The sequence below is a fragment of the Pelophylax lessonae genome, assembly GCF_965119305.1.
Source record: "Pelophylax lessonae genome assembly, chromosome: 2".
In the NCBI taxonomy this organism is placed as follows: domain Eukaryota; kingdom Metazoa; phylum Chordata; class Amphibia; order Anura; family Ranidae; genus Pelophylax; species Pelophylax lessonae.
The window spans coordinates 484,017,284-484,039,504 of NC_138769.1; the positions used below are offsets into that span (position 1 = coordinate 484,017,284).

Sequence of the window (22,221 nt, forward strand, 5' to 3'; positions counted from 1 at the left end):
GGGATGTTTGGTGAGGTGGCTACCTCACTGGACGCTGTGCGGTTTCTTAACCGCCATTGTGTGCGTCTTGAATTGCGACTCTCCCTGCCTCATGTGCAGCGGCTTGTTCGCCTGTGCGGGTTCCCCACGCCATATGAGGTAAGTGTGTCTATGTGGGGACCTGTCTGTCTGGGGGGGGTCTCAGTCTGGGACTGTGTAACCTGCCTTTAAATCACACTGCTTGTCTCCCTATCTCTCGGCTGCATGCTGTGGGCTGCAAGGGGGGGGGGGAGCTGTATGACACTGTGTGTGTCAGGCTGGGCAGTGTGGGAAGCTGTGTGCTGTGGGGCATGTTTTTAATGGCATGTTGGGGCATATACAGCGATCGCTGCGGCGATCTAACATGTATCCATATAATGGGATAAAATTGTGTGTGTTTTTATGCACTGTGGAGCGGCGGTTTCGGCGCCAAACGACGCCATTTTACCGGCGCCCGCTCCGGCCGCATGGTTTACATGCACGGCGGCCATTTTCTTGTAGCCTTCATAGGCTTACATAGAGCGCCCTGGCTGCATCACTTCCTTTTTCCTGGAACACCGGTCGAGGCAGCAGCAGCAGCGGGGTCTCCTCAGGTTTTATCCTTCTATTCCTGTTGTCCATTGCCTGTATTCAGTCTGTATATTCCCTGTGGGGGTCTCATTGTGCCTGAGTGTGTGCGGTGGGCTGCGCTTACCGCGCTTGCTGAAAGGGGACAGTTAACCCTTGGTTGTCTGGCGTACAGGGGCAATGGATTCTCAGGAGGGCAAGTTTCCCACAGTATTGGTGGAAAGCCAGGGGACCGCTGTTTCCCCCCCAGGGGGGGATTTAGCCACTATTGTGGCTGGCCTTGCTGCCCAGGTGCAAATGCTGGTGGCTGCTCAATCTACTAAACGGCCCAGAGTTACTCTGTCCTCCGATTCTGAGGGTGAAGGTGATGGGGCTGTTCTGGCAGGGACCTCCCTATCGGGGTCCCGCTCCTCTCTTGATCTAGTGGGGTCTGAGGTAGAGGCTGAGGTTGAGGGGGTTGATAATTCTCCCCCTGGCTCGCCTGAAGAGCTTGCAATCATGGATGAGTTGATTGCTTCCATTAAGCAGACGCTACGTTTGCAGGACGAAGTGTGTCCCCCCGCTGCCTTGGCGGCTTATGGGACGCAGAGAAAACGCAGGACGCCGCAGGTTTTTCCCTGCAATGCTGATTTTCAGCGCGCGGTAAAGGATCAATGGCGCGATCTGCGCAAACCTTTTGCGGTGCCAAGTAAATTCAAGCTGCGTTATCCTTTCTCCCCTGCCACTGATGAACGGTGGTGTGTGCCTCCACCAGTGGATCATGCAATTGCGGTTTTGAACAAAGCCACTGCGATTCCTGCAGAGGGATCCCCTGTTTTCCGTGATGCCACGGATAGGAGACTGGAGTCTCTTGCCCGTCATACTTATTCTGTTACGGGTTCTATGCTTAAAGCTCTATTTGCTTCTCTCATGGCGGCCCAGGCGATCGCAAGTTGGACGCAGATGCTTAGGCGCGTCCTAGTGGCCGATTCGGCCTCGGCGGCGACCCTGGACATGGTGGATCAGATCCACCAGGGTGTCATGTATCTGTGTGATGCGGACCTGGACCTGATTCCGTTGGCTGCACGTGTGCACAGCGTGGCGGTGTTGTCTCGCCGCCTGGTTTGGTTGAAATGTTGGTCGGTGGACCAATCTTCACGTAAAACCTTAGCCAATCTGCCTTATGATGGGTCTCGCCTTTTTGGGGAGTCTCTGGATGTGTTGATTAAGGGGATCACCGGGGGTAAGAGCACTCTCTTGCCCCATTTCCCCAAGGCTAAGGGGGCTTCTGGGAAGAAGCATGCGAATTTTCGGCCCCCTCAGGGGTCCTTTCGTGCCTTTCGGCCGCACTACAAGGGCAAACCGTTCAAGGGTCAGGGCTCTCAGAAGAAACCCTGGTCTGGGAAACAGAAGTCCGGCCAATCCGGACCTGCGGCCCATAACAGTTCGGCCTGAAGGGGCGCCCTCACCCAGTTTTGGGGTGGGGGACGCTTGCTCGGTTTTCTTCAGCCCTGGTTGGCCCGTGTGCGGGACAGATGGGTTCTGGAAATCGTTCGATCTGGTTACAAGATCGAGTTTCTCTCTCGGCCAGAGAGCAGATTTTTTCCCTCAAATCTACAACTGTCTCCAGAGCGCCTGCGGGATCTGCACCTGGCGGTGCGGGACCTGAGGGCTCAGGGAGTGGTGGTTCCGGTGCCTCATCGGGACAGATTTCGGGGGTTTTATTCCAATCTGTTCACCGTGCCCAGAAAGGAGGGCAAGGTTCGTCCAATTCTGGACTTGAAAGCTCTGAACCGCTCTGTGCGGGTTCGCAAGTTCCGCATGGAATCCCTGCGCTCGGTGGTGGCTGCCCTGGTTCCGGGGGAATTCATGGCCTCCATCGATTTGAAGGATGCGTATCTTCACATCCCCATATTCGAGGGTCATCAGAGATACCTTCGATTTGCCATTGCGGAGGATCACTACCAGTTCGTGGCGTTGCCCTTTGGGCTCGCCTCGGCTCCGCGGGTCTTCACCAAGGTGCTTGCACCGATTCTGGCATTATTGAGAGCCCAGGGCATTTCTGTCCTGGGGTATCTGGACGACATTCTGATTCGGTCTGCGACCAGTCAGGGTCTGGAGAAGGACCTGTCTGTCACGATGCAAACTCTGCAGGAGTTCGGTTGGACGATAAATGTTCCAAAGTCGACACTGAGTCCGTCGGTTCGTCTTCCCTATCTGGGAATGATACTGGACTCGGTGCAGGCGAAGGTCTTCCTGCCGGAAGACAAACTCAGGACTCTTCAGGAGGCAGTCAGGTCCCTCAGGGACGTTCCGAACTCGTCTCTGCGGACGTGTATGAGATGTCTGGGATTGATGGTCTCGGCTTTCGAGGCGATTCCTTTCGCGCAGTTTCACACGCGGGGTCTCCAGGCGGAGATCTTGTCCAAGTGGGACGGGCGACCTCAATCTCTGGATCTTCAGATCTCGTTGAGTCATCGCACCAGGGAAAACCTTCTGTGGTGGCTCCAGTCCCCGTTGGTGTCCGGGGGCAAGTCGTTTCGTCCGATCTCGTGGACGATAATCACCACGGATGCCAGCCTGTCGGGCTGGGGTGGTGTTCTGGGCGTTCTGTCCGCCCAGGGGACCTGGTCGGAGGGGGAGTCTTCCCTCCCGATCAACATTCTGGAATTGCGTGCGATAAGGCTCTGTCTTCATCGCTGGACGGACCGGCTGCAGGGCTGCCCGGTTCGGGTGCAGACGGACAATGCCACGGCGGTGGCCTACATCAACCACCAAGGGGGCACCAGGAGTGCCCGAGCGGCTCGAGAAGTGGCCGACATTCTGTCTTGGACCGAGACTCATGTCCCGGCGATAACGGCGGTTCACATTCCGGGAGTGGAGAACTGGCAGGCGGACTATCTGAGTCGCCAGACCCTGGATCAGGGGGAATGGTCTCTCCATCCGGCTGTCTTCCAGATGTTGTGCGCGAAGTGGGGTCTTCCAGATGTGGACCTGTTCGCGTCTCGCCTCAACTACAAGGTGAAGAGGTTCGTGGCAAGGACGCGCGACCCTCGGGCAGACGCGTCGGACGCGTTAGTGGCCCCGTGGCATCAGTACAGGCTGATGTACGCGTTTCCACCGATTCAGTTGCTGTCCCGGTTCCTTCGCAGGTTACACTCGGAACGCAGCACGGTGATTCTTGTGGCACCGGACTGGCCTCGCCGGTCCTGGTACGCAGACCTCGTGAATCTGGCGGTCGACGCCCCCTGGCGTCTGCCTCTTCGGGACGATCTACTGTCTCAAGGACCGATTTACCATCCTGCTTTACAGTCGCTGGCTTTGACGGCCTGGCTGTTGAGACCGAGGTCCTGAAGGAGAAGGGTCTCTCTCCAGAGGTTGTTCATACCTTGATCAACGCGAGGAAGTCTTCCTCGGGAAAGGTTTATTACCGTACTTGGAAGGCCTATTTTGCCTGGTGTGAGTCCAGGGGGTTTTCACCCCGCACGTACTCGGTTTCCCGTGTGCTGTCTTTCCTTCAGACGGGTGTCGATCAGCGTTTGGCGCTGGCTACGATAAAGGGTCAGGTGTCTGCGCTGGCCGTTCTGTTTCAACGTCCCGTGGCTTCCAACTCCTTGGTTGGCACTTTTATTCAGGGTGTGCGGCATCTGGTTCCTCCTAGGAGGGATCCTTTGCCCCCTTGGGACTTGAATCTAGTCCTATCTGTGTTACAACGTGCTCCTTTTGAACAGATCAGGGAGATCTCGTTGTCTATGTTGTCCAAAAAGGTCGCCTTTTTGGTGGCGATCACTTCGGCTCGCAGAGTGTCGGAACTGGCGGCTTTGTCCTGCAAGTCTCCGTACCTGGTTGTTCATTTGGATAAGGTGGTCTTGCGACCTAATCCTTCTTTTCTGCCGAAACGAGTTTCGGAATTCCATCTTAACGAGGATATTGTTTTGCCTTCGTTGTGCACGAAGCCTAAACATCCAAAGGAGGTGAGATTGCATTCTCTGGATGTTGTTCGGGCGATTAGGGTTTACCTTAAATCGACTGAGTCTTTTCGAAAGACGGACTCCTTGTTTGTTCTTCCAGAGGGTCCTCGGAAGGGCATGGTGGCTTCCGCCTCTACCATTGCCAAATGGATCAGGCAGACCATTGAACAGGCCTATGCCTTGCAGGGGAAGGTTCCCCCTGTGCCTGTGAAGGCGCACTCTACTAGATCTCTGAGTACGTCTTGGGCCTGTCGTCATGGGGCTTCTGTAGCCCAGGTGTGTAAGGCGGCGACTTGGTCGACCGTACACACTTTCACAAAATTCTACAAAGTAGATGTTCAGGCATCGGCGGATGCTTCCTTTGGCCGCAAGGTTCTTAGTGCGGCTGTTCCCTAGGGTCCCTTGTTGGGGACTCCTGGCTGTTGGGATAAGTTTTGTATCCCCTGGTTTTTTGTCTTTTCCTGGGTTGTTGCTCCTGTTGAGCACTTATTTTTGCTGTTGCCCAGCTGGTTTCCTTCCTTTGGTAAGGTTCCTTTCTTTGATGTGGAGACTGCGTTGCCTTTCGGCGCGGATGCGTTTCCCACCCCTCATGTTTGCACTGCTTTGGGACGTCCCCATATGTGACGAATATGAAGAGGCGGCGACTGTCGGAGGACGTAAGAGAAAACGGAATTTTTGTAAAATCTTACCTGTAAAATTCCTTTCTCTGAGTCCTCCGACAGTCGCCGCCCCCGCCCCTCTTTTGGGGTTTGAATGTATACTCTACTGCTATTCCACTAAAACTGAGATATGGTTGCAGGAAGTAGGAGGGTATTGACTGAGGGGACCACCCCTTGAGGGTGGGATATGTTAAAGCTTTATTGTTAACATATTCTGTTGCCTAGCTACTCCTTCGGAGCAAAGTCTAATACCCCATATGTGACGAATATGAAGAGGCGGCGACTGTCGGAGGACTCAGAGAAAGGAATTTTACAGGTAAGATTTTACAAAAATTCCGTTTTTTGCCTCCATCATGGTGTCTCAGGCTGTGGCTGACTGGACCAGGGTGCTCAGGCGCACCCTCGTGACTGACTCTGCCCCTTCTGCTACTTTGGAGATGGTGGACCATATTCATCAAGCAGTTAGGTATTTGTGTGACACGGCCTTGGATGAGGCCCCGTCAGCGGCGCGCTTGTCTGGTGTTGCGGTACTTAACCGTCGCTTGATTTGGCTAAAGAGCTGGTCGGCTGACCAGACTTCCAGGAAAACGGTGTCCGACAACCCTTATGCAGGGATTTGTCTTTTTGGGGAATCCCTGGACGAATTGGTTAAAGGAGTCACTGGGGGCAAGAGCACTCTGCTGCCCCAGAATCCTAGGGGTAAGTTCTTCCGCGGTAAGCGGGGCCCTTCCTTTAAACCGAACCAGGGATCCTTTCGTGCCTTCAAAGCACAAGAAAAGGGGAAACCCTTCAAGGGCCACGGTGGCCAGAGGAAGCCCTGGGCGGGCAAGCCAAAAGCCGCCCAGGCTGAAGGGGGCCCTCACCCATTCCAGGGGTGGGGGGGACGTCTGCGCGGTTTTCTCGAACCTTGGCTGCTCCAGATTCCGGACAGGTGGGTTCAGGAAATCATTCGATCAGGATACAAGATCGAATTCCTTTCGCGACCAGCGGACAGATTCTTTTCCTCAAATCTTAATTTGACCCCAGATCAGTTGCAAGATCTTCATCGGGCGGTTCAGGATCTTCTCGCCCAGGGGGTGGTAGTCCCGGTGCCACATCGGGACAGATTTCTGGGATTTTACTCAAATCTGTTCACTGTGACCAGAAAGGAGGGCAAGGTGCGTCCGATTCTGGACTTGAAAGCTCTGAACCGCTTAGTGCGGATTCAAAAATTCTGCATGGAATCACTTCGCTCGGTGGTGGCCTCCCTGAGCCCCGGAGACTTCCTGGCTTCTATCGACCTAAAGGATGCATATTTACACATCCCCGCATTCGAGGGTCATCAGAGGTTCCTCCGATTCGCTATAGCGGAGGAACACTATCAGTTTGTGGCGTTACCTTTCGGTCTCGCTTCGGCTCCCAGGGTGTTTACCAAAGTGCTGGCTCCTGTTCTGGGCCTGTTACGAGCACAGGGCATTGCGGTCTTGGGATATCTGGACGATATCCTGTTAAGATCGAGTGCCAGCCCGAGTCTGTTGCACGATCTGTCCACTACGGTTCAGACGCTCCAGGAGTTCGGATGGACCATCAACGTTCAGATGTCGACTTTGTCTCCTTCGGTTCGTCTCCCATATCTGGGGATGGTCCTGGACTCCGCCCAAGCAAAGGTTTTTCTGCCAGAGGACAAACTCCGGACGCTACAGGACGAGGTCAAGTCCCTCAGGGACAGCGAGTCCTCGTCACTCAGGACCTGTATGTGGTCCCTGGGGTTGATGGTGTCAGCCTTCGAGGCGATACCGTTTGCACAGTTTCACACGCGGTCTCTCCAAGCGGAGATACTGGCCAGATGGGACAGGTGCCCTCAGTCATTGGACCTGAAGGTGTCTGAGTCGCCAAACCAGAGTGGATCTTCTGTGGTGGCTCCAGTCCCCAACCGTGGCGGAGGGAAAATCCTTCCGGCCGTTGCTGTGGACAGTGATTACCACGGATGCCAGCCTGTCAGGCTGGGGTGGCGTTCTGGGCAACCTGTCGGCCCAGGGCACTTGGTCGGTGGAGGAATACTCCCTGCCGATAAACATCTTGGAATTGAGAGCGATCATGTTGTGCCTGCTCAATTGGTCGGATCGTCTTCAGGGCCGTCCTGTACGGGTGCAGACGGACAATGCCACTGCGGTGGCTTACATCAATCACCAAGGGGGCACCGGGAGTGCCCGGGCGGCCCAGGAAGTGACAGTATTCTGTCTTGGGCCGAGACTCGCGTCCCGGCGATTTCGGCAGTTCACATCCCAGGTGTGGAAAACTGGCAGGCCGATTATCTGAGCCGTCAGACCCTGGACCAGGGGGAATGGTCCCTGCACCCGGAGGTGTTTTAAATGCTGTGTGAGAGATGGGGATCCCCGGATGTGATCTTTTCGCATCCCGGCTAAACAACAAGGTGGGAAGGTTCGTGGCAAGAACACGTGATCCTCTGGCAGACGCCTCGGATGCGCTGGTGGTGCCTTGGCATCAGTATCGCCTGATTTATGCCCATTTCAGTTGTTGTCCAGATTCCTTCACAGGTTGGTCTCGGAACCGAAGTTGGTGATTCTGGTGGCCCCGGACTGGCCGCACCGGTCTTGGTATGCGGACATCATTCAACTGGCCATCGAGCCTCCATGGCGGCTGCCGTTACTAGACGATCTACTGTCTCAGGGACCGATCTTCCATCCTGCTTTACAGTCGCTGGCTTTAACTGCGTGGCTGTTAAAAGCCAGGTCCTGAGAGACAGGGGGTCTCTCTCCAGAGGTCATTCCTACTCTGCTCAAGGCTAGGAAAGCCTCGTCTGGTAAGATCTATTACCGTACCTGGAAGGCTTATTTTGCCTGGTGTGATTCCAGGGGCTTCCTTCCTCGTTCCTACTCGGTGGCGAGGGTGTTAGCCTTCCTACAAACTGGGGTGGACCAGCGCCTTGCGTTGACCATGATTAAAGGCCAGTTGTCTGCACTGGCCGTCCTTTTCCAGCACCCCTTGGGGTCTAACTCTTTGATTCACACCTTTATTCAAGGTGTGCGTCATTTGGCCCCTCCTCGGAGGGCGCATCTACCGCCTTGGGACTTGAACTTGGTTCTGTCCATTTTGCAAGTCCTCCCTTTGAAAACATCAGGGAAATTTCTTTGCATCTGCTGTCGAAAAAGGTTGCTTTTCTAGTGGCGATCACTTCTGCCCGCAGAGTGTCGGAGTTGGCGGCCATTGTCTTGCCGCTCCCCTTACCTGGTGGTTCATAGGGATAATTTGGTCTTGCGACCTAACCAGTCCTTCCTTCCTAAGGTGGATTCTGATTTTCACCTTAATGAGGACATTGTTTTGCCTTCGCTTTGTGCGAATCCTAAACATCCTAAGGAGTTTGCCTTACATTCCTTGGATGTTGTCCGGGCGATCAGGGTTTACCTGTCGTCCACTGAATCCTTTCGGAAGTCGGATTCTCTTTTTGTCCTTCCTGAGGGACCTCAGAAGGCTATGGCTGCGTCTGCGGCGACCATTTCAAAATTGATCAGACAGACGATTGTACAGGCCTATTCGATTAAGGAACGGGTTCCACCCTTCCCTGTCAAGGCGCAGTCTACCAGAGCGGTGAGTGTGTCATGGGCCTTCCGACATTAGGCTTCGGTGGGCCAGGTGTGCAAGGCTGCGACCTGGTCGTCAGTGCACACCTTTTCCAAATTTTATAAACTTGATGTTCTGGCATCAGCTGATGCCTCCTTTGGCCGTAAAGTTCTCTGTGTGGCAGTGCCTTGAGGGGACCCTGGTTTTTGCGGGTCCCTGACTGTTGGGGTTGTTTTCCCCCTTGTTTATTTGCTTTCCTGGGTTGTTGCTCCAATTGAGCTTTTCTGTTACCCAGAGGATTTACCTTTCTGTTTCAGTAAAGTTCCTTTCTCTGACGTGGGTGCTGCGTTGCCTTTGACAGTTAAGTTTCCCACCCATCACGTCTACACTGCTTTGGGACATCCCATTTGTGAAGACTGAATGAGTGGGCGACGACTGTCAGAGGACGTAAGAGAAAACTGAATTTTTGTAAAATCTTACCTTAAAATTCCTTTCTCTGAGTCCTCTGACAGTCACCGCCCCCGCCCCTCTTTTTGGGTTCTTTGGACTTTTACTGCTTGCTACAAAACTGAGTTGGGATGGCTGATAGCAGGGGGATATTGGACCAGTGGGACAGCCCCCATAGGTGTGTCTATATAACATACTTTGTTTTTAACAAGTCTTATGCCTAGCTTGCTCCTATGGATAAGAGGTGAATACCCATTGGTGAAGACTGAATGAGTGGGCGGCGACTGTCAGAGGACTCAGAGAAAGGAATTTTACGGTAAGATTTTACAAAAATTCTGTTATCAATCAACTGTGTTTACTCATAACAGAAACTACCCAAATGACCCTGATCAAAAGTTTGCATACCCCAGTTCTTAATACTGTGTATTGCCCCCTTTAACATCAATGGCAGCTTGAAGTCGTTTGTGGTATTTGTGGATGAGGCTCTTTATCTTCTCATATGGTAAAGCTGCCCATTCTTCCTGGCAAACAGCCTCCAGTTCCTGTAAATTCTTGGCCTCCTCAGATCACAGGTGAGGATGGTTACCTTTAATAGACATTCAAACCCCTTTGTGTCAACTTGTGTGCATGTTATCAGGCCTAAATCACCTGGGTATGTAAACTTTTGATGAGGGTCATTTGGGTAGTTGCTGTTGTCATGATTTAAAAAGAGTAATCACAGTTGATTGATAATAAATGGCTACAGCCAAACACTAACCGTAAGTGAAAGAAAAGTTAGTGTTGTTATCCATATTCTTAGAAAAATGGCCAATAAATCCTACATTCGCCCAGGGTATGTAAACTTATGAGCACAACTGTATATTTGTATAAAGTAACATTTAATTTCTCTTACGTCCTCTGACAGTTGCAGCCCGTTCAGTTAGTGGGTAATGCGGGAGCAGGCTAGGTAGTGAAAAGGTTAACAAAAGCTTTTACACATAACAAACCTCTAGGGGGCTGTTCCTCAGCCATTACCCATCAGCCACTAGGTGCTGCTCTTCAGTTTCATGCTGCCTGGTGTGCAAGGCCTAGGACTAGGTTTACCTGCTGGGACCTATGTCTCAGTTTTTTTGTCTTTTTCTTTGAAAAAAGTTTTTTCTTTTTATTTCTTTCCTCACTCACTATCGCTAGTTAGTCGGGGGATCTCTGAAGGACTACAAGCGTCAGCAGAGCTGTGCCTCGCACTGGATAATATAGATCCTTACGGTGTCCCAGACTGCCAACGAGCATTACAGGTCATTTGTTGCGCCCAGGCCTCGCCACGACAGTGCCGAGCCTGAGGAGAATCCATCTTCGTTGGGAGGTCTCAACTCCGGAACGCCCGTGTGTTGTTAGCATCCCTTCCTGGCTGACGGCACCCCCACTCAGGGTGGGATGTGTTCTGTATCTGAGCGGAGCCCGCGATCTGTGGAATGGTGAGTGATGCTACCCCCATGTCCCTGGGACAATTGTCTGCAGGGTCGTTATGTGGGCCCACTCCTAGGAGATGGCTGAAAAAGGCAGTCTCTGTGGTGTCCCCCTTCCTGGCCGTTTTGAGCAGCCCCTACCTCCCTGCCCCCGCTGGGGGCGCACTGCGGTGTACACTGCCTGGGTGAGGGGTGTGGGGGCTTAGTACATTCCTGGGGGTATTTCTGAGGTGTCCCTGCGGTGGCCACCTCCTGGGTTTGCACTGACTTGGCGCTGATCACTTGGTCGCCATTTTGGGTGAGGGCAGGCTGTTTGGGCTTATTTGTGTGGGCAGCAGCCATTTTTCTGTCCTTTTGGCGCCGGTTTGGTCGACCATGTAGTAAGGGCGGCGGCCATTTTGCGACCACTTCCTCCCATTTATTTTTATCAGGCATCCATCATACTGTGGCTCAGGGCTTACATCGACCTTTTCACTTCTCCCTTCACTGCAGCAGCGTGTGTGAGGTCTAGGCAAATACACTGTGGGGCTGATTTTTGGCTGTTTTTCTGGCATTTTCCTGCAAAACTGTACTTTCTCTGTGGCTATAGCTGTTTTTAAAGGGGTCTCCACTGGCGGTGCAAACATTTTTATTGCAAAATGGAGTCCCAGGGTAGCAAATTCCCCGCAGACCTGGTTGCTGCTTCAGGAACCCCTAAATCCTCTTCCATGGCCTGTTGCAATTTCGACCTTGGCGTCCAAGGTTGATCTGATGATGTCTAAATGCACTACTCAAAAACTGCCGATGGCCTCTGTCTTCTGGCTCAGAGCCTGATTTGGTTGCCATGGACAACGTCCCCCCTGAAGGGGAGGACAGTCCTCACATTCGGAGGGGGAGGCGTCCTCCTCCACTGCGACGTGGAAACACGCTATAGTGGATGCACTTTTTGTCTCAGTCAAGGCGACTTTAAATGTCGATGATGAGCCCTCCCAGTTAGGTAAGCGGGTTTCCTTCGGGTCCCGCAAAGCCCAGAAGTTGGGTCTGGTTTTTTCCCTGCCCCGAGGAGTTTCACGAAACCGTGAACGACCGATGGCGTTGCATCAAGCATATGCTGGCGGTGCCTAAGCGTTTTAAATGCCATTATACCTTTGCGGATCCTGTAGACAATCGTTGGACGGTGTCACCAAAGGTGGACCACACTGTTTCTAGGTTGAATGAATCCACATTGTTGTGAAAAATAATTTGGTGCGCTAAACTAACAAATAATATTCACAATAATGCCAATAAATTGAAAACATATGTGAAAAAAGTCCAAACTTAAAAGTCCATTCTCTTGTAGCAACGTGCAAAAAACTAAACTTTTGTGACCTGAACAGTGATGTGAATCTTGTAAACTCAATTCGATAATTGTGATAACCACGTGAGATGATCCCCACCACCGACAGGTTAATCTTCTTACCAGATAAACTTATATAAAGCGTGAGTAATATACATCTGTGAAATGCCAACGCAATTCCCATGCACCTTCACCCGGCGTGTATATACACTGCAAGCCGCTTACCAGATGTCAAATGAGCTTAGCATAGGGAATAGTCTCCTCACTCCAAAATATAGGGTGTCAGCTGATACAACGATCCCAAAGTAAATAGTGTCCTGTCTCCTTATGGCTCCGCAATTAGTACATGTAGAAAGATGCAAATGGACCAATAATAGTGCATTACCCCCAGTTTATTTGGTTAAATAGGCAGTTACACTTACATGTATTCTTATGATCGCAAGCATGTAACGGAATATGAGTCTTGAGTACTCCCGCGTCCGGCTGCAGTACGGACACATGGGATGATGCGAGTGACGGCGCGACACGCCTCCTCCCTGACACATTTCCTCTGACGAGACTTCCACCGAGATAGGAGGAAAATCTATCTCGGTGGAAGTCTCGTCAGAGGAAACGCGGCAGAGAGGAGGCATGTCGCGCCGTCACTCGCGTCATCCCGTGTGTCTGTACTGCAGCCGGACGCGGGAGTACTCAAGACTCATATTTCGTTACATGCTTGCGATCATAAGGATACATGTAAGTGTAACTGTCTATTTAACCAAATAAACTGGGGGTAATGCACTATTATTGGTCCATTTGCATCTTTCTACTTGAACTAATTGCGGAGCCATACGGAGACAGGACATCCTTTGGGATCGTTGTATCAGCTGACAGCCTATATTTTGGAGTGAGGAGACTCTATTCCCTATGCTAAGCTCATTTGACATCTGGTAAGCGGCTTGCAGTGTATATACACGCCGGGTGAAGGTGCATGGGAATTGAGTTGGCATTTCACAGATGTATATTACTCACGCTTTATATAAGTTTTTCTGGTAAGAAGATTAACCTGTCGGTGGTGGGGATCATCTCACGTGGTTATCACAATTATCGAATTGAGTTTACAAGATCCACATCACTGTTCAAGTCACAAAAGTTTAATTTTTTGCACGTTGCTACAAGAGAATGGACTTTTAAGTTTGGACTTTTTTTCACATATGTTTTCAATTTATTGGCTTTATTGTGAATATTATTATTTGTTAGTTTAGCGCACCAAATTATTTTTCACAATTATTTTCAGCAACACACATTGGTAGCAGCTTTACGCACGTTTATCAGCGCAGCTTTATTTCACACATAATCCACATTGTTGCCCGTTGAGGACTTCCCAGTGTTCAAGGATCCGGTGGATAGGCGCGTGGAGACCCTTTCCCGCCACATATTTGGTGGCGGGCTCCCTGCTCGAACCTGTGTTCGCTTTGGTGATGTTTTCTCAAGCTGTCACGGAATAGTCCAAGGTGCTTAGGCGTGCCTTAGTGGCGGAGGCGATCTTTCCGACTGCCCTTGACCTGGTGGATCACATGGCCCAGGCCGTGATGTACCTATGTAATGCAACTTTGGAAGAGGCTCCTTTGGTCGCTTGGCTATCTGCGGTTGGGGTCGCAATCCGCCCCATTATTTGGCTGAAAGTTGGTCGGCTAACCACGCTTCCAAGAAGATTGTGTCTGATGTCCCTTATATGGGTATTCGACTTCTTGGGGATGACTTGGATGAGTTGATCAAAGGTCTTGACGGTGGTAAGAGTACCCTTTTGCCCCAAACCTCCTAAAGGTAAAATCACCCCACGCTAGGCGGGGTCCATCCTTCAAGGCCCCAGGCGGTAGCCATGGTCCGGGAAGCCCCAAGACCGGTCAGGCCGGTTCGGCAGCCCAGTCCTCCTGCGCCTGAGGGGTGCCCTCACCCGTTTCCGGGGTGGGGAGGGGCGCCTGCGTTCCTTTTCAGGAACCCTGGTTGTCCCAAATTCAGGACAGGTGGGTTTATGAACTGATTTGTTCAAGTTGCGAGATTGAGTTTTGATCTTGCCTCGCAGACAGGTTCTTTCCATCAAATATCCGTCTGACTCCCGATCAATCAAAAGATCTCATGGGGGCGATGCAGGATCTTCTTGCCCAAGGAGTCATTGTGCCAGTCCCTCAGCAGGACAGGTTTCACGGGTTCTATTCCAACCTGTTCACAGTTCCCGGAAAAGAGAGAAAAGTGCGTCCAATTCTGGACCTCAAGTCTCTGCACCGCTTTGTGCGGGTGCAAAAGTTCCAGATGGAATCCATCCGATCGGTGGTGGCGTCATTGAGTCCAGGGGACTTCTGGCCTCCATCGCCTTAAAGGATGTGTATCTGCAAATCCCTATCTACGAAGGTTATCAGCGGTATCTCCGCTTCGCAGTGGCAGAGGAGCGTTTTCAATTTGTGGCATTACCCTTTGGTCTCGCTTTGGCTCCCAGGGTATTCACCAAGGTTTTGCTTTCAGTGCTGGCTTTGCGCCTGAAGGGGATTACCGTCCTTGGTTATCTGGACGACCTCCTGTTGAGAGCGAGCTTGTGTGCCACTCTGTCAAGCGATCTGGCGGTCACGGTTCAGACGCTCCAGGAGTTTGGGTGGACCATCAACTTTCAGGAGTCGCACTGACCCGGTCAGTTTCTCGGTCACCTGGGGATGGTCCTGGACTCCGGTCACACAAGTTTTTTTTTTCTCCCGGAGAAATAACTTTGAACCCGGCAGGGCGAGATTAGGTTCCCTCAGGGACAACAATATCTCCTCTCTCTATGGGCCTGCATGTGGTCCCTGGGTCGGTTGGTTTCGGCCTTCGTAGTCATTTCCGTTTGCTCAGTTCCCAAAGACATCTCTGTAAGCAGAGTTTCTTACCAACTGGGACAAAATCCGTTGTTGGACAAGAGGATTTTTTTCAAGCCACCTCACGAGGGTGGACTTTTTGTGGTGGCCCCTGTCACCCGCTCTAACACAAGGCAAATCTTTTCTGCCTATGCTGTGTACAGTGCTTACCACGGAGGCCAGCCTGTCGGGCTGGGGTGGAGTTCTGGGCACACTTTGTGCCCAGGGGACGTGGTCGGCGGAGGGAATCCTCCTTGCCAATAACCGTCTTGGAGCTCAAACAATCAAGCTCTTCTTGTTCCATTGGGCGAATCGGCTTCAAGGTCCCCCGGGTCGTGTTCAATGTGGCTTACGTTATTCACCAAAGGGGGCACCAAGAGTGCCCGGACGGCCAAGGCAGTGGCCTGAGATCATGTCTCGAGCCGAGTTGCGCGTTCCAGCGATTTCTGCTGTTTACGTTCCGGGAGTGGAGCACTGGCAGGCGGACTGTCTTCGTCACCAGTCCTTGGACCAGGGGGAATGGTCCCTGCATCTGGGTGTTTCACTTCCTGTGTGCCCAGTGGGGGACGTCAGACGTGGCTTGGTTCACGTCCTGTCTCAACTAAAATGTGGGAAGGTTTGTGGCAAGAACCCGCGATCCTCTGGCGGACGCCACAGACTGGTTGGTTGTGCCCTGGCACCAGTATTGGCTGTTTTGTGTCTTTCCTCCGAATTCATCTGCGGTCCAGGTTCCTCCACCGGTTGGCATTGGAACGGGTACGAGTAATTCTGGTGGCTCCAGACTGGACTCGTCGGTCTTGGTACGCAGACCTCGTGCAGATGGTTGTCGAGCCGCCCTGACGGCTTCTGCTGTGAGACAATCTACTGTCTCCAGGGCCAATATTCCATCCTGCTTTACAGTCTCTGGCTTTGACGGCATGGCTGTTAAAAGCCAAGCTTCGAGAGGAAAGGTTCTCTTGGATGCTTTTATTCCCGCCTTACTGAAGGTTCGGAAAACTAGCTACAGGAAGATTTAACACCGTACCTGGAAGGTGTATGTTGCCTGGGGTGAGTCGCAAGGATTTCATCCACACTTCTTTTCGGTAGGGAGGTTTTGGCCTTCCTGCAGGCAGGTGTGGATCAGTGCTTGGCCCTGGGCACGGTCAAAGGTCAGTTGTCGGCCTTTGCCGGTTTTCTTCCAGCGTCCCTTGGCGACTAATTCCTTAATTCGCACCTTTACTCCAGGGGTGCGTCATCTGGCTCCCCCACGGAAGGCTCCTTGACTCTGTGGGGACTGAATATGTTTTTTCGTCCGTTTTCTTATAACAGCCTCCCTTTGAGAACATCAGAGACTCAGCTCTGCCTGTGTTGACTTTCTGGTGACTGCCACCTCTATTTGCAGAGTGTTGGTATTGGCAGCTCGGTTTTGCCGGTCACCTTTTATGGTCATTTATTGGGATAACATGGTCCTGCGACCCACTCAGTCTTTTCTTCCTGCGGTGGTGTCTGCTTTCCACCTCATTGTAGGCCTTCCGTCCGCCTTGGGCGAAGCCCAAGCATCCCAAGGACTTTGTCCTGCGTTCCTTGAATGTGGTCTGGGCGATCAGGTTCTTGCCTATCTGCCTTGGAATCTTTTGGGAAATTTGATTCCCTGTTGTCCTTCCGAGGGCCCTCGGCAGGGTTTGGCTGTGTCCGCAGCAGCCCCTTCTGGTTTGGATCAGGCAGACTTTGGGTTAGGCCTATTCACTATAGGCTCTGGTGCCTCCATTTACTGTGAGGGCACGTTCTACTAGAGCCGGCAATGCCTCTTGGACTTTCCACCATCAGGCTTCATGTGGCTAAGGTGTGCGTAGCGACAACGTGGTCGCCTGTGCGCACTTTCAAATATTTTCTACTGACTTGCTGTACTGGCATCCTAGGGTGCTTCCTTTGACCGCGAGATTTTGAGCGCGGCGGTTGTTTTGCAGAGAAGTGTGGTTCCGTCTCTTCTTGGGGTGTACTTGTTCAGGGTTGGCTCCTGTTGAGCTTCTGTTGCCCTGATTGGCTCAGTTTTTTTTTTGTCTCTGGCCTGCTTGACATGTTGCCTTTTCTTTGGTTACATTTTCCCTCCCCTCACACCTGCACTGCTTTGGGACATCCCACTCGTGAAGTCTAACTGAACGGGCTGCGACTGTCAGAGGACTCAGAGAAAATAATTTTACGGTAAGTTCTTAGAAATATTCAATTTTTTTTTTTAATTCATTTATTGTCGAAACACGAGTATGTATTTTGGAAAGTTTGACCGCTAAGGTCTAGAACACACACACAGAGGAATTGACTGACAGATCACTGTACTAACACAAGCAATGTTAGTACAGCAATCTCCCCCACTGAGCTATTTTGTTTTGACAAGGGGAAAACCCCATCACCACCATGACACAGTGATTGCTGCTCGTAGCCATTGACTGCAAAGGCTAATCGGATGCTGGTTTTTCAGCTTACCCCTCGATAAAAGCTGGTCCTTAGACTGGCTTCTGTCGGACAGGCTGCTGTCCGGGACAAATGTCGGACGGTTTCTGTTGGACCGGCCAATATTCATCCCTTGTTTACCAGCCTTAAAGTATTACTAAACCTATGAATGTTTTTTTTTACCTTCATGCGTTGTTTAATTTTACCTGTGCCCCCATTCCCTTGTGTTAAGAGTAAGAGAGGGGAGAATAGATCATCGCTGCGTACTGCCTTATCTATTCTCTCCTTTCTCTTCACACAGCATTTGAACAATTGGCTCTTGCTGCTGTCAATCAAATGCAGTGAAGAGGACGTGGGGGGCGGGCCTAAGTCCCATTGTGTAAGTCTGTGGAGCGCGGGTCCATAGACACACAGGTCAGGGGCACGCAGACCACATTTCTCCCCATAGCAAGCGGGTGGCTTTGGTGGACATATGAAGTAGAGGAGAAGCCAAGAATGCCGCCAGGGACCCAAGAAGAGGAGGATTGGGGTCACTCTGTGCAATACCCCTGCACAGAGCAGGTAAGTATAACATTTTTGTTTTAATTTAAAAAAAAAAAAATGACTTCAATAACACTTTAACCACTTAAGCCCCGGAAGATTTTACCCCCTTCCTGACCAGGGGGTATTTTGTGATTCGGCACTGCGTGACTTTAACGGACAATTGCGCGGTCGTGCGACACTGTACCTAAACAAATTTGGCGTTCTTTTTTTCCCACAAACAGAGCTTTCTTTTGGTGGTATTTGATCACCTGTGCGATTTTTTGATCACGCGCTATAAACAAAAAAAGAGCGTCAATTTTGCAAAAATAGCAATATTTTTCACATTTTTTTTATATGAAATTTCCCCCCAAAAAAATGTAAAAATCAAAATTTTTTAACATTTTCGGCCAATTTGTTTTATGCTACCTATGTTTGGTAAAAAAAATCGCAAAAAGCGTATTTTGATTGGTTTGCGCAAAAGTTATCGCGTTTACTAACAAAGGGAAAGATTTTTGTCATTTTTGTTGTTGTTTTTTTTAACGCATAATGGCGGCGATCTGCAATTTTTTTTTTTTGCGGTACTGCGACATTGGGGCGGACAGATCGGACCCTTTACTGACATTTGTGACACTTTTGGGGTTACCAGTGACATTTCTACAGTAATCAGTGCTATATATATGCACTGTTACTGTAAAAATACACTGGTAGTGAAGGGGTTAACTTTATTTGGGAGGGAGGGGCTGTGTGTGTCCCTAGGAGCGTGCTTTCTACTGTGATTGGCTGTGACTTGAGCTGTAAGGACACTAATCAATGGATCTACATACTAGATCCGTGTTATCAGTGTCTTTACAGCGAGGAGAATGACAGGTGGCTTTTTTACACAAGCTGCCTGACTTTCTTCCTCTCCCCCGCCAATCGCCGAGTGACCGGTGGACATCGGGTCCGGCGGCGCGCGCTCGCTCCCTAGACCCTCACAAGCTAGTGACGTAGCCCTACGTCACTTTGCCTGTGAGGGGCTGACTGCCGACGTAGATCGGCAAGTGGTTAAGGCTTCATTCTCACAGCCTAAATAAATACATATACAAGATGTTTTAAATTATGGATGTGAACACAATGTGCATCTAAGAACATGCACTTTACATACTTACACGAATAAAACACGTATGAACACATGTATTCACATTTGTAAAGCACATAAATCAAGTCTAAACATAGGTGAAAAAATGTATTATCATTTTGTACGCATACACATCTTTATGCGTTTAAACACATTTATACCCAAGTATTGTACTGACTCACACAGAAATTTTCTAATAGAAAACAAGTGTAATACCATCAGTAAAAAATTTAAGGCCGTATGAATGAAGCTTTATAATGTAGCCTAGCCTGTAAAAATGTCATATTATTAAAATACCCTGTCTCCATATGTTTGCATCTTTTGATTGATAGTTGTGACATTGCAGGTTGAGCATCCCATCACAGAATGCATTACTGGCCTGGACCTTGTCCAAGAAATGATCCGTGTCGCCAAGGGTTACCCTTTGAAGCACAGACAAGCTGATGTCCCCATAAATGGCTGGGCAATTGAATGTCGCGTCTATGCAGAGGTAAGTACTGGTAATGGCTGATCTTGCTCATACCTCTGACATTGTAATATGAAGCATCATGTGGCCAAGGTGAATTGAATGATTTACAGTGACTATTTATTGTCTATTGGGAGTTTCCGTTTTAAAAGCTTGTTCTTTTTCAAATTTTTTGTTGCAGCCTGATATGAATATTTTTCCTGATTTAAAACAATCAAAGTGAACACCTAAATAATATAGTTAATAAAGTGCTGAGAATCCTGCCTTGTGGTTGAAGGCATTAAAGTTGTTCTGCTGTCCGTCTAAAAACCAGGATATACATCCAGCTCCTGCTGCTTGAACCACAAAAAAAAAAAAACCTATAGTGCAAATCTATTTTCCAGCAATCCTGATTTGTAGTCTAAATGTGCCTCTGTAAGATCTTCTATTAAAGAAGTGCATTTTTAGTTAGAGATCAATACAAATCCTCCTGGCTAAATATACTGTATACCTCCCATATGGAAAACTGCATACCTATGATTTGATCTGTCTAGGGTTAACCAACTGCAGTGTTTTGTCGTTTTTTTATTAGAATTGGGTACCTGCACCAAGAGTCAGAGTACATTTAATTCCCGGAGAATGTCCAGGTAGCCAGACCCTGTCTTTTTAGTTGGCGCATGTGCTGCAGCTTATGAATACAGTTGGCCTTTTTAGTTATGAGGCTCTGCAAAAAAGTGTTTGCTTTAAACATGCCAGATTATAATTTACCTTGTTCACCCTGGTCTCTCTGGGTGATGCCACATCATTCGCTGTATGAGTTAAAGTGGTTCTAGGGGATGAAGGTGTGTTACCTTTAAAGTAGTTGTAAGCCTCAGATATGAAATATGAACAAAGCATATCTATAGTGTGTCCCAATTAAGAGCACTGTCATTTCTGCTGTTTTGTTCCTCGGCTATCAGCACAAATCATTTCTGACAAGTTTTCCTGAAACCAAGAAAAAAAAAAAGTATTGGGACACCTGACTTTACACCCACATGGCATCCGTAGTCCTACTCTGTAGGGTTCAATATTGAGTTGGCCCACCCTTTGCAGCTATAACAGCTTCAACTCTTCTGGGAAGACTGTCCACAAGGTTTAGGAGTGTGTCTATGGAAATGTTTGTCCATTCTTCCAAAAGGGCATTTGTTAGGTTAGGCACTGATTTTGGACAAGAAGGCCTGGCTCACAGTCTCTGCTCTAATTCATCCCAAAGGTGTTCTTTTGGGTTGAGGTCAGTTAAGTTCCTCCATCCCAAACTCGCTCATCCATGTCTGTATGGACCTTGCTTTGTGCACTGGTCCAACTCATTTGATGGAGGGGGGATTATGGTGTGGGGGTTTTTTATCAGGGGTTGAGCTTGTTTGTTCCAGCGAAGGGACCTTTTAAGGCATCAGCATACCAAGACATTTTGGAATTTCATGCTCCCAATTTTGTGGGAACAGTTTTGGGGATGGCCCCTTCCTATTCCAATATGACTGCGCAGTGCGCACCAGTTCACAAAGACCGGTCCATAAAGACATGGATGAGTTTGGGGTGGAGGAACTTGACTGGCCATCACAGAGTCCTGAACTCAACCCGATAGAACACCTTTGGGATGAATTAGAGCGTAGACTGCAGGCCAGGCCTTCTCTTCAACATCAGTGACTGACCTCACTAATGTGCTTCTGGAAGAATGGTCAAACATTCCCATAGACACACCCCTAAACCTTGTGGACAGCCTTCCTAGAAAAGTTAAAGCTGTTATAGCTGCAAAGGGTGACCCAACTCAATATTGAACCCTACTGACTAAAGCCTAGTACACACGCAACGATTATCGGCCGACCGATTGTTTTGTTGGTTGGAATGTGCCTAGACTGCACACAAATTTTCTCGCCCGACAAAATTCTACTTCAGAAGTGATGTCATGTGTTGGTTTGCTTTCTTTGTGTTCTTTCTTCTCTGAGCATGACCAGTCTTGCTCATTAGTTTTTTCCCTGTCAAAATCTGTACTGACTGCACGAAAATCGGCCATGTTTTGACGGCGGACAAAAATTTTATAGCCTGCACACCAGATTTTTTTCGGCCGAAAAGTCAGAGTCCGTTGTCGGAAACATCATATTAACAAGCCGAAAATCGGCAGATCGGTCGTCGGACGAAAATTCCCTGCCGATTTTCGACGCGTGTGTACGAGGCTTTAGACTGGGATGCCATTAAAGTTCATGTGGGCGTAAAGGCAGGAGTCCCAATACTTTTGGTATTATGATTAAGTCAGACATTCAACATGTGTCCCAAAATACGGTGCCACATCCCTTGGTAATATAATGGTGGGATTTTAACAGCACTAGAAAAACTATACAACCATGGAAAATACAAAAAGTTTATTATACATAATTCTTAAAGCAGACATATAGGAATGAAAAACGGTACCCCAACTGTATACATTAGTCACATATACGGATACACATATACCCCGATAGGATCACACTATGTGCAACAAGTGTGAAGATGCACTCGTGACACGTTTTGACTTCAATAGTCTTCTTCAGAGGGTAATGCAGCAGGGGCAACGTTCTACAAAAGACCAATATATCACAAAAACAGTACAGGAAAATAGATATATTGCAATCTTTTATAGGTGTAACCGTGTCATTGTATATGACAGAATATATGGCCAACTTACAATATGAAAAGGCCAACCCACATCTATGGAGCACCCCAGGTGCCCTAATGCTTCTCTATTAAAATAAAATCTAAGTTACCTTTAGTTATACTTTAAAACTGTACCTTTGATACAGTTTAAATAAGTTAGAAACTAGCTTTAATTAAAAAAAAAAGTTGATATTGCTGACCTTGAAAACCTTAGTAA

General features: G+C 49.6%; 1 protein-coding gene across 1 annotated transcript in view; it reads left to right on the plus strand.

The window, feature by feature from the left end:
• The window catches only part of PCCA (propionyl-CoA carboxylase subunit alpha), a 1,213,132-nt gene that overhangs the window by 546,705 nt on the left and 644,206 nt on the right, over nucleotides 1-22,221 (plus strand). The window contains exon 13 of the mRNA XM_082247734.1: nucleotides 19,239-19,382. Within this exon, the coding sequence (XP_082103860.1) occupies nucleotides 19,239-19,382 (144 nt within the window). The remainder of the gene's footprint in view (nucleotides 1-19,238; nucleotides 19,383-22,221) is intronic.